Source organism: Antechinus flavipes, chromosome 3 (genome assembly GCF_016432865.1).
Source record: "Antechinus flavipes isolate AdamAnt ecotype Samford, QLD, Australia chromosome 3, AdamAnt_v2, whole genome shotgun sequence".
Lineage (NCBI taxonomy): Eukaryota > Metazoa > Chordata > Mammalia > Dasyuromorphia > Dasyuridae > Antechinus > Antechinus flavipes.
Genome location: NC_067400.1, coordinates 459,584,786 through 459,597,060, shown reverse-complemented (window position 1 = coordinate 459,597,060; position 12,275 = coordinate 459,584,786). Strand labels below are relative to the sequence as shown.

Sequence of the window (12,275 nt, the reverse complement as noted above, 5' to 3'; positions counted from 1 at the left end):
AGCAAAAGAAAAGAGACAAATAATGAGAAAAGCTAGAAAAGAAAAACTTGAAGTTTAGCCCTTACCAAGCTTTTCTATGAAAAATACATCATGGTATATAGCAAAACATCACAAAACAAAACAAAAACGCACCAATTACCAACATGCTGATCCTAAAGGGAATTTCTTTATTTTTTAAAATAATATTTTATCTTTTACCCAGTTATATGTAAAGACAATGGCTAATATTTCTTTTGCTTCTTCTTCTCTTTTTTTTTTTTTTTTTGGAGAGGGGAGGGAGGGAGCAAGAAAATAGAGGTTAAGTGATTTGCCTAGTATTGCTAATAAGTGTCAAAGTATCTGAGGCTGAATTTGAATTTAAGAATTCCTGAGTCTGGGCCCAGTAGTCTATTCACTGTTCTACTAACAACTACCATATCATTTTCAAAAAAGTATAAATGTCATTAATGCTGCTAATATAATAAGTTCTCATCTTGTAGGAAGTTTTTTGTACAATATGTGTGCATGCTTCAACATTCTGTAAATACCATCAGTGTTTCATTTAATTTAGGCCACTCTACAGGCCAAGATTCAACTGCTAGAGAATAAAGAGATTATGTGTTTTGTTTAGAAATGGTCATCTCTTACAATTTCACAGATAGGAATTATGACAAAGATCTTAATAAATGTTTAATAACTTAGATATGGTCTCCATAGCTGATGAGGAAATTAACACTGAGAAGGGAGCTAGAAAATTCGCCTTAGAGAGATTAATAATTGCTTGAAATCTAAATTTCAGACTATTTTCTAGTTTACTTTATTTATAATCAATACTGTGAATATTAACAACTAAAAGTAATCTATTTAGTTTATATTTTTCTTTTATTTCAGAATATCTGTCCCTCCTGTTTCTCTGAAATTAATTTTGTTTTAGTTTTAGTCTCATTTATCATTGCCATTCATTTATAATCTGATTGCTCTCAACAATTCAATTTAAAAAACATTTAATGATCAACTACTATATACAATGAACTATGCACATACAAATATCACTGTCTAATTTTTTAAAAATATACTCACCTGCCTTCAAGAAATGAAATATTCTCTCCCAACAACAACAACAACAACAAAAAAAAAAAAAATCAGAAAAAGAAAATCAAAAGAAAATGTTAGAAGTTTAACTTTATTTAAACATTGACAGTTGAAATATTAAATTTCTCATTTTCTCTGATTCTCATTAATTTTCCCTAAATTCCACATCATGGTAATATTGATCAGAATATATTTTATAAGCTAATTCCACATTATTCCTATGAATTATAAACTCTAATGTGTATTTTTGGTATCTGTGTATCTGAATTTAAACAACAGACATGCTTTTTAAAAAAATGTATGTGAGCTAAATAATTTTATAAATATCAGGGGGAGATTACTGTTTAAAGGCATAGCAGAACATAATTTTTTAATAAAGTGAAGCATTAGTTAATAAAAGAAATCATGGCCTGACATTTGTAGTTGAAGAAAGAATATATGTGGAGTCTAAAGACCATGGCTCACTTTCTCCCTGTAAGCTTTAGGCTTGTCATTTCTAAATAATAGTATTAAGCCATTCTACAATTGACAAATGGTCAAATGATATAAATAGACAATTTTCAAACTAAGAAATTAAAGCCATTTTTAGTTATATAAAAAATGCTCTAAATCACTATTGATTAGAGAAATGAACATTAAAACAACTCTGAAGTACCACCTCACACCTCTCAGATGAGCTTAGATGACAGAAAACTGTATACTAATGCACTGTTGGTGGAGTTGTGAACTGATCCAACCATTCTGGAAGCAATTTGGCACTATGTATGTGCAAAGGGCTATCAAACCCTTTGACCCAACAGTGCCACTACTGGATTTATAGCCAAAAAAAAATCATAAAGGAAGGAAAAGGACCCACATGTCCAAAAATGTTTGTAGCAGCTCTTTTTGTGGTGGCAAAGAATTGGAAAATGAGTAGATTCCCCCTAATTGTAGAATAGCTAAATAAATTATGGTATATGAAAGTGATGGAATATTATTGTTCTATAAAAAATGATGAACAAGCTGATTTTAGAAAAGCCTGGAAAGATTTACATGAACTGATGCGGAGAGAAACAAGTAGAACCAGGAATATACACTGTATACCTTAACAGCAAGATTGTATGATAATCAAGTATGAAAGAGTTGATTCTTCTCAGTGATTCAGTGATCCAAGGCAATTCCTATAAACTTTGGATAGAATACACCATCTGCATCCAGAAAGAGAATTATAGCGATTGAATGTAAATCAATACATGCTATGTTTACTTTTTTCCCTATTTTTTTCCTCTCTTGTAGTTTTTCCCTTTTGTTTTGCTTTTTCTCTCTCGACATGATTCATGAAGAAATGTGTATTTAAAAAGTTAATATACATGCATAACCAGAAAAATAAAACAATTTAAAAAAAGAAATCCATAAGTGCTACAAATCAAGAATGGATATTATGTAAATTGTCTTGAAATTTAAGAATGTGACCAGGAAAGTGTTAATAATGCAGATTAAGCTTAAAAGTGTGTACTCTTTTTAAGAGCCTATTGTTAAAAATACACATATACATTTACTAGCATACTGTGAAAAAGAAGGAAGATAGGATATGGGTTGGGTAAAGAGTGGGTTAATAGCCTAGTCAAAGAAATATCATGAACCATATGAAATGGGAGGTAATCAACAAAAAGGAGGCATGAGGATTACCAATGATAAGGAAATGCTTTTTGCAGAAGGTAGGATTTTTACCAAGACTTGAAAGAGGCCAGCAAAGTCAGGAGGTGGAAAAAAGGAGAGCTCAGAGAGAATAAATGAAAACTAGTTTCAGAGATGGACTTCAAAAGCAAATTCAGCTTCCCTTTCACACACCATGCAGTCTGGAGTTCAGAAGTGCTAAGTCTTAGCTTTACATGAAATTAACCAGACTTTGCATTATATCTATCAGAAACAATGAATTATGCTTTTGTAGGACTATAAAAGTTTTGTTGTTGTTGTTAATTTTCCCCCAGAAGGAAGCAGCTTCCTCTCTTGCTTCAGAATACAATTTATTACAACTACCTTTTGAAAGATCACTAGTGAGAATCCATTTTGGCTGCAGTTTCTATCTGAGGCCAAGGAAATAAACAGAACTTAAATATTTTAAAAAGTGTGACTGAGTGGTAAATAATGTGTTTAAAAGGTTCATCCTATATTCATGCTGAATTCTAGGACTCTTAAAATACCTTTTTAAAAAATACTTTCCTTGAGAGTAAATCAATGTACCATCATGTTTAAAGAAATGAAAGAAAACAAAAAAACCCAAAGAACCAGATTCCCCTCCTCAATTAATGTTTCTGTTTGAAGACTGCAACATATTTAATTTGAAATTTCCTTCAGCTGTAGCAAATTAGAGATTGAGCTCCTTCCTGTGAAGTTTTGAATTGTACAGTCTTACGTGACACACAAAATACTGTTCAAACAGTCGAGAGTAGGAAGGAATTTTTTAAAAATGTTTTTCTTTCTTCAGTATCATGCACCTGGCAAGAAAAGGGACCGTTCTTGTAAAGCCTTAAAGGCATTCCGCACTCTCTCCTGAGATTCAAACCTACTTATTTTTATTTCCCTTTGTAAACCTATGAAGTTACATCACTTTTTTTTTTTTTTTGGCTTGGCTTTGCAATTTTCAGTACTTTTCCATGTACATTGTTCCTTGTTCCTTTCCTCTTTGCCTCCCCTCCTCCCCCTATAATTAAAAGTGATGGTTACTTGACCATGAGGGGCATCTGGAAAGGAACTGGCTCACTTCCGATTCGTTCTGGCCTCAGGGAGAAGCACCAACAGTTTGTAGTGTCATATTTATTTAGTTCGAAATAAATGAGCCAGTCACACAATCAGGCATATGCTTACTCAGTTACTTTACAACATAAACACAAAGAGAAAGCTGTAAGGGAGAAGTACTCCCCCAAACTCCTTCCACACTTCCTAGGACTCCCACTCCCATGACTGACTCAGACCAAACAGAGCTAAGGTCACAGCTTCAACAGAGAACCAGAATGCCTGACTGGGACAGGATATGTAAGGATAATTCATATTCTTTCAGAGTTGGAAGGCACCAACTGAGCCACTCAGTTCATCCCACAAAGGACCTAGACATACTGGAACCTATGAGATAGCTGCTGACAAGTGGCTAGGTGGCTTTTGTTAGAACTCTTCCACTGGGAGTTCTACCACCCCACTTAGAACACTTCACTTTTAAACAGAACTAACTGTTAGTAAGATCTTTTCAGGAGTCAAATCTAAATTTACCTCTGGGCCACTTTTACCCTTGCCCTTGTCTTTGCCCCAGAGTACCCAACAAAACAATCAGAATCCCGTTTCTAAGTCACTAGTTTTAAGTACTATCTTAGGTAACTATCTTGCCACAGAATAAAGGGCTAGAACTTGAGCCCATAAAAAAGTGCCAGCCAAATGGAGTCTGGCCCCTCCAAAGTCCACTAGAACAGCTGTACCTTATTCTGCTGAAGTCACAGTTCCTGTCGGGCACTTCTTTGGGTGGCAAAGTGGACAAACTGGTCAGGAAGACCCAAGATCCAAGTCATTTTCAAATAATTACTAGCTGTGTGATTTAACTTCTCTTTGCCTCAGATTTTTCATATTTAAAATGGAGATTATAATAACATCTACCTTGCAGGGTTGTTGTAATAACTGTGAAGTATTACTTAACACAACACTTGGTACCCAGAACTTTGTAAATGTTCCTTATTATTATTGTAGAGTTATATTCCAGGATTGAGCAGGGCTACCAATTATCACTGTATCCCTGTAGTTTTATTTTTTTTTTAAACTTTGCAAACAAAGAAAACCTCCTTTGGTTAACTGTTCAGTGTCTTGTGAATGCTTCATTTTGTCCCAATAATGACCCTTAAATAACACAGTGTAGGTAGGTGTCAGAACCACTCCTAATAGAATCTTATGGATTTATTAATAGGGCATGCTTGACCAAGTGACCATATCTCATGTTGGAGGAGGCAGAGATCTTTCTAAAAAACTAACTCAAGAGAAAGAAGACTTTACAACTCAATCTGTGCTCCAGGCTGTGAAGCATCCCTGTCAGCCTTCTGTATTCTTCTAGGATTCCCTGTCAAATACTCTATGATTAGACGGGAGGTGCACCCCCTTCCCTCAGTCATTGCTGGGTCTCCATTTGTTAAGATGTGTTAATGTGGGGCTAGGATTGAAGGGCTAGTTGTCGAGGAAAGCAGATCCTATAAATGACACCGATGAACAAAATGGACATGATGGCTCTTAAACAGCAAGGGAGCATGACCATGTGGGTTCCCTCTCTCCTCTGTGCAGTAGCACTCCTCTCGGGAGCCTCTCTGACTGCCTCACCAGCTCCTTCCCAATCACAACTTGCTGCTGTCCTTCAAGTCTTGAATCAAATCTTCATCTTACAGTTAAATAGTCAACCAGTTGGTTTCTACCACCCAAATCCTCTACAATTTCCCATATTCCAATCACAGTACATATAAGAGCCTTACAAAGAGTTCAGTACAAATAATTCCATCCTTATTCAAAACAAGGAAGCAAAAAAAAAAAAGTCAACCCACAATTAAAGAAACAAAAGTGATGAAAATACTTCAAAAAATTCATTCAATCACAATAAACTGAAAAGCCAGATTTCTTATCATCCCAACACATCCTAAAAATGACTAAAAATTCCTGCCCATTTCCTGAGATATTCTCTTCCTTTTTCAAACACATCATTTAACTAATCTCTCTTAAAAATAAGCTAAACATATACGCAGGGTTGCTATGAAACATGAGACACCACATGAAGCACTAGCAACAGAAGATGAAAAATTACATAGCACCGACTTTCAAGTGGTATAAACTCAGTAGTGAGATTGTATGTGTATATACATACGTATACATATATGTGGTACCATGAATACATGCCCACACAGGTATATATGCATACATAAACATGCAAGTGTTTATACCTATATGGTGGTGTGAACATGTATACATATATGTATACTTTCTACCACATGTGCATATATACCTGTATAAAGAAAATGTGACTGCTTGGTATACTATGTACACACTTATACAAACGTGTGTATATATATGAATAAATATGGAAATTGTGCGTATGTATTAGATATTATATACTGTGATATTTATAATTTAAGTATAATATAGTATATATTCCAATATCATAATAGATTAGGATGCTTATTATATGTGTACATTGTATCATATATACTATATATTGTATATTACATTTTAATTACATGTATATAGTATAGTGTATGTGTGTATATACTGGAATTCCCTCATAACTAAATCAATCCACAAGCATTTATTAAGTGATTAGGCATTAATCTGCTTCTTGGAATACAAATACAATAAATGGAACAATCCCTCCTCATAGGTATCTTTATATTCTACAATTTTTCACCAATTCATCCATGCTAGCACTCCTTAAGCAACTTCTGCTCGTGCTCTTTCCCAAAAGTTCCCCGTAGAGGTTCCACCGAGCATGTTCTTAGCTTTCCACAGTTATCCTTTGCTCTTGCCATATGATCAGTCCCTCTTTTCTTTCTGTCATGTTCTTCTGAGTTTCTCTGGATTATTTGTTTTTGTCTGCTTATATTGACCATGTGCCTTTCCATGACCGCTTTGTGTGATATTCCTTGATGACTGTTTTAAGGCAGTGAATATGAATGATTATAAATAAATTAATATGGACCATTGGAGCAGGATGAGACATTTAAGAATGGAGGAGTAATTACTAGTCAAAAGGAATTAGACAATCAATAGAGGGTCAAGATAGGAAGTGGCATTTGAAGTGAGTCTTGAAGAATGATATTTAAAGAGGTAAAGTTACCTCCCTTCAGACACAGAAAACTACATGGGCAAAAGCACAGATTAGAAACCTAAAAGTATATCTAAGATTCAAATGGCACATGAAAGAAATGTGTATGAAAAGAAGGCTGGAGCTAAATTTTCAAGAGTCTTTAATGCCAGCATAAAAGTTTGGATTTTATTCAAGAAATGAAGATTTCTGAGCAGACTCATTGTGTGATAAACTATGCATTAGAAGAACTATTTAGATTACAGGATGAGTGATAGCCTGGTGATGAGACAAAGAAGTGCCAAGACAACTAATTGAAAACAATAATGATAATAATGATGAAAATATTCACATTTAGTGTTTTAAGGCTTACAAAGTAAATAACATAAGTACTATTATTATTCCCACTTTATAAATGCTGAAACAAACTCAGAAAGGTTAATCCACTTACCCATTTTGCAAAGCTAATAAATATCTGAGATAGTATTCACAACTTGGAATTTCCTGATTCTAAAGTCAGTGCTTTTCCCCATATAGCCCAATCAATGGTCATTCGCCAATGTTTATGTTGGAATCTTTACAAACTATTAAGTCATTAGAGTTGAGATGTTTTGGGCCAGAACCTGAAACAAGGTATTAAGTAGAACTAATTGATACAATGCTTGTGTTCACACCTTTACTCATTAGAGTTCCCATGTTTGGGAGATTTCAGGGTTTAGTATGAGATATCTGAAATCACACCTCCCTTGAAGCTCTTAGGGCTAGAGAGCACTATGGGAGAAAACCCATAATCCCTCTCTCTCATATTTCACAATTCCTCTCTCTCATATATAAGAAACAGACAGAGGCTCTCGGACAGAATTCAGCTGAATTACATGAAGAGTGGAGCTGAATTTAGATTGAGAGGGGAGCATCAAGTGAGTTCAGGCAGAAGCCCTCTCTGAGTGAGGAGTTTTACTTCGGAACATTGACTGGGGTTGGAGAGGAGCACTCTGAGAGATTGAGAGCCAGAAGCCCTCTCTCAGAGGCAAGACAGATTCACCTTGGTGCTGGCTCTGGAGGCTGAAGAAAGCAGAGGCAGAAGCAAAGGACAAAGCTGCAAGGAGAGAGAGAGGCCTCTAAGAAAAGCTAACCGGGCTGTATTGGAGATTGAGAGCCAGAAGCCTTCTCTCCGAGGCAAGAGAGATCCATTCTGTATTTTCCACTTGGCTGGCTGGAGGACTGAAGGACAAACCTTTGGATTTGGAGACATTCGGAAGGAGCTCTTGGAACCAAGCAGAGAGATAGGCCTTTAAGCTAACCAGGCTATATTGGAGACAATAAAAGATCTGAACTTTTATCACCAGGCTGCCTTTGGGGTAATTATTGATCTGAACTGATACTAAGGCTGCCTCCAGAAAACCTCCCTGAGAAACCTGCTTACTCCCACAGAGAACCATTATTATATTATATTATTTTAAAAGAAGATCACCACATGTTTAAATAAGTCCTCAAAGAATATGAACAATTAGTTCTCAAAAGAAAAAAATGCCCACTATTAACAACCACATGAAAGAATTTTTCCAAATAACTGAGAAAAATGCAAATTGATACAGATCTAAGAATTTGTCTCCACAGCAGCAAAGATATCAAAATGACAAAAGTTAGAAACAGGTAAAGTTGGAAGGTCCCCCAGAGAGTAGGCAAATTGACTAAGGAAATTAAAGAAAGAAAGAAAAGTTCCCAGATATAGCAACATTTTCATTTGTGGCAAAACATTTTATGATAGCATGAAAAAGAAAACATAGCAGATGGACCACTGGATGTGGAATAGCTAAACAAAATGAGCAATAAATATAATAGCTCATTGCTTCACCATAAACAAAGTATTAAAAACAACATTAGACTTCAGAAAAGTAGAAGATATATCAATTGATGCAAAGTAAAGTAAGCAGAACCAAAAAAAAAAAAAAAAAGACAGCAAAATAACAATATTATCAATAGAAAGAAAAAAAAGATGAAATTAAATGTTATAATTATAATGACTAAATGTGGTCTAAAACAAGCATGGTCTCTCAGTGTCTTGTAGAGACATTTGGTGGGATGCTACAAGCATAGAACAGTACATAGTTCATATAATAATTAGAAATGATTGATATACTGGTTAGTTTTGCTGAATTGTTGTTCCCCCTTCCCTTGTATTTTTTTTAAAACAATGTTGTGTGCACAAAATAGAAAATTTTGATTATATCAAATTAAAAAGCCTTTGTACAAACAGAACGAATGCAAACAAGATTAGTAGGGAAGCAACAAACTGGGAAAACATCTTTACAATTAAAGGTTCTGATAAAAGCCTCATTTCCAAAATATATAGAGAACTGACTCAAATTTATAAAAAATCAAGCCATTCTCCAATTGATAAATGGTCAAAGGATATGAACAGACAATTTTCAGATGATGAAATTGAAACTATTACCACTCACATGAAAGAGTGTTCCAAATCATTATTGATCAGAGAAATGCAAATTAAGACAACTCTGAGATACTCACTACACACCTGTCAGATTGGCTAAGATGACAGGAAAAAATAATGATGAATGTTGGAGGGGATGCGGGAAAAGTAGGACACTGACGCATTGTTGGTGGAGTTGTGAACGAATCCAACCATTCTGGAGAGCAATCTGGAATTATGCCCCCAAAATTATCAAATTGTGCATATCCTTTGATCCAGCGGTGTTTCTATTGGGCTTATACCCCAAAGAGATACTAAAAAAGGGAAAGGGACCTGTATGTGCCAAAATGTTTGTGGCAGCCCTGTTTGTAGTGGCTAGAAACTGGAAAATGAATGGATGCCCATCAATTGGAGAATGGCTGGGTAAATTGTGGTATATGAATGTTATGGAATATTATTGCTCTGTAAGGAATGACCAGCAGGATGAATACAGAGAGGCTTGGAGAGACCTACATGGACTGATGCTAAGTGAGATGAGCAGAATCAGGAGATCATTATACACTTCGACAATGATATTGTATGAGGATGTATTCTGATGGAAGTGGATTTCTATGACAAAGAGACCTAACTGAGTTTCAATGGATAAATGATGGACAGAAACAGCTACACCCAAAGAAGGAACACTGGGAAACGAATGTGAACTATTTGCATTTTTGATTTCCTTCCCGAGTTATTTTTACCCTCTGAATCCAATTCTCCCTGTGCAACAGGAGAACTGTTCGGTTCTGCAAATATGTATTGTATCTAGGATATACTGCAACATATTTAACATATATAGGACTGCTTGCCATCTTGGGGGGTGTGGAGGGAGGGAGGGGAAAAAACGAAACATAAGCGAGTGCAAGGGATAATGTTGTAGAAAATTACCCTGGCATGGATTCTGTCATACAAAGTTATTATTAAATAAAATAAATTTTAAATTAAAAAACAAAAAACAATGTTGTGTGTTAGGATCTTACAAAGTACTAAGACAGTGGAACTGATAGAGACAATAATTATCTAATTTAGCATGGTTCAGTATGATTGATCTGATTCTCCAAGGAGATATTATAGGCCAGAATTTGAAACAAGGTACTAAGTGGAATTGATGAGATAATGATTCTCTAATTTACATGTACTTAGTACTTAACTATAATTCCACAAGATTCACACCTTTAAGAGCATATATAAGGAGGCACTCTCAGGGCCAAAGAGACACAAGCCCACTAGAAGCTCTGAGCCTCAGCCAGGATTAAGTTGAGGAGATTCATAAGCCAGAGAAGAAAGAGGACTCTCAGAGAGAGAGATGGGCCTCTAGAAAGCTAACCCTGCTGCAGGAAAGGAGATAAGACTTGGAAAGATACAATAAAGGATTTGGACTCTAATAACTGGCTGCATTTGGGGTAATTATTCTGAACTGAAACGAAGGCTGCCTCCAGAAGCCCCCCAAGAAACCTGCTCCCAGAGAACTTTATATTTTAGAGAAGAATATTACAGTTGGTGTCTGCTGAGTCATTCTGAACACATTTAGTCAGTGATAAAGTATCTTTAAGGGGTTTTAGCAACATACGAATGACCCAAAATTCTGGTAGAATGACAGGGGGAACAAGAAGTGGTGTTAAGAGTCATACAATGGTCTGACATAGGCATGAATAAGGTTCATTGCTAAAAAAATCACAGGGCCAGTGAACAGTGGTAACATCAAGTAAATTCTATGTTTGGCCAGCTCAGAATAGATGAAGCAGAGTTTGGGGTCAGAGCAGACAAAGTAACTGCACACTCTCATCATCAGATGAGTTCCAAACATGGTCATAATATTTTCATGAATCTATGTTGTCAGGGTGGTTTGAGGACTGGTGCACTTAGATCTTCATTTTGAGAGGCAAAAATTTTTGTGTGTATAGTTATTTTATTCATGGAGAAGTCTCCTTTGCTGGCTTATTAAGAACTCATTTCCTCTCCTCTCATTTGCCCTTCTTTGCAAACAGCTTTGTTTTCTTCTCATCATAACATAGTTATCAACAGAATGAGATGCCACCCACCTTTATTAACCCTGAAAGATTAACATGAAAAAATATACAGAGACTGTCTATACCTCTACTGATTAGATTACAACAGGAAAATACACATAATAAAAACCAGACCCCAACTCCTTATTGTCTGAAAGGAATACTCAACCACAGAACTTGAGAGAGAAGCTGACCTATGACAAGAGACACATAAATAAACACACACCACACTTCTGGGAGTTGGGCGCTTGCCCAGACATCCAGAATTAGAGGGCCTAATAGGCAGAACATATGGGAAGCTCCCACCCTAATGGTAATCAGACCCTTCTCTGTTTTGTTCTTCACTATCAGCACATGATTGGAGCTACAATGTCATACTATATGGAGGATTTTAATTTAAATTTCATCATTCTAGTAGACACTTAACAGTGATATACTAGCTCCTAAAAATGTATAACTTCATGACTAAAAACATAAATTTGGACCTTGCAGATTGTATAGGATCACTTTGCATTTAGAGGAGAAATTTTATTTCTGTTATCTTCATATGAACAAAAATACATTTTAATACAACAGCAACACAAAATTGGGTGAATATTGAACACCTTCTTACCTGCAACAGATGACTGCTTTACATGAAAGGGCCAAATCCAGGAAGATCTGCCTGACTTCGAACGAGAGGGCATACTTCAGTGTGTGGCCATCAATGATCAAGGCAATGTCATTTTCTTTGCCCAGAGAACTTCCAAGGCAAGTGCAGTGCTGAGTAAGAGCATCTCTTGTTGCCTGAAATAAGAAAAGTATGGGAGAGATAAAGAGTAAACCTAAATTCTTCCATCAAAAAGTCTTGAAATTTCTGTATGACCTTTCACAAAATGCATTATCGCTGTTCACATCAACTTTATACATTAACACTTCACCTAAA

The 12,275-nt window shown here is 35.6% G+C and overlaps 1 protein-coding gene across 4 annotated transcripts in view; it reads right to left on the bottom strand.

Moving 5' to 3' along the window:
- ATP8A2 (ATPase phospholipid transporting 8A2) overlaps positions 1-12,275 on the bottom strand; it is a 769,397-nt gene that overhangs the window by 396,604 nt on the left and 360,518 nt on the right. For all 4 annotated transcript variants that reach the window (XM_051986556.1, XM_051986559.1, XM_051986558.1 and 1 more), the window contains exon 25: positions 11,964-12,136. In XM_051986556.1, the coding sequence (XP_051842516.1) occupies positions 11,964-12,136 (173 nt within the window). The remainder of the gene's footprint in view (positions 1-11,963; positions 12,137-12,275) is intronic.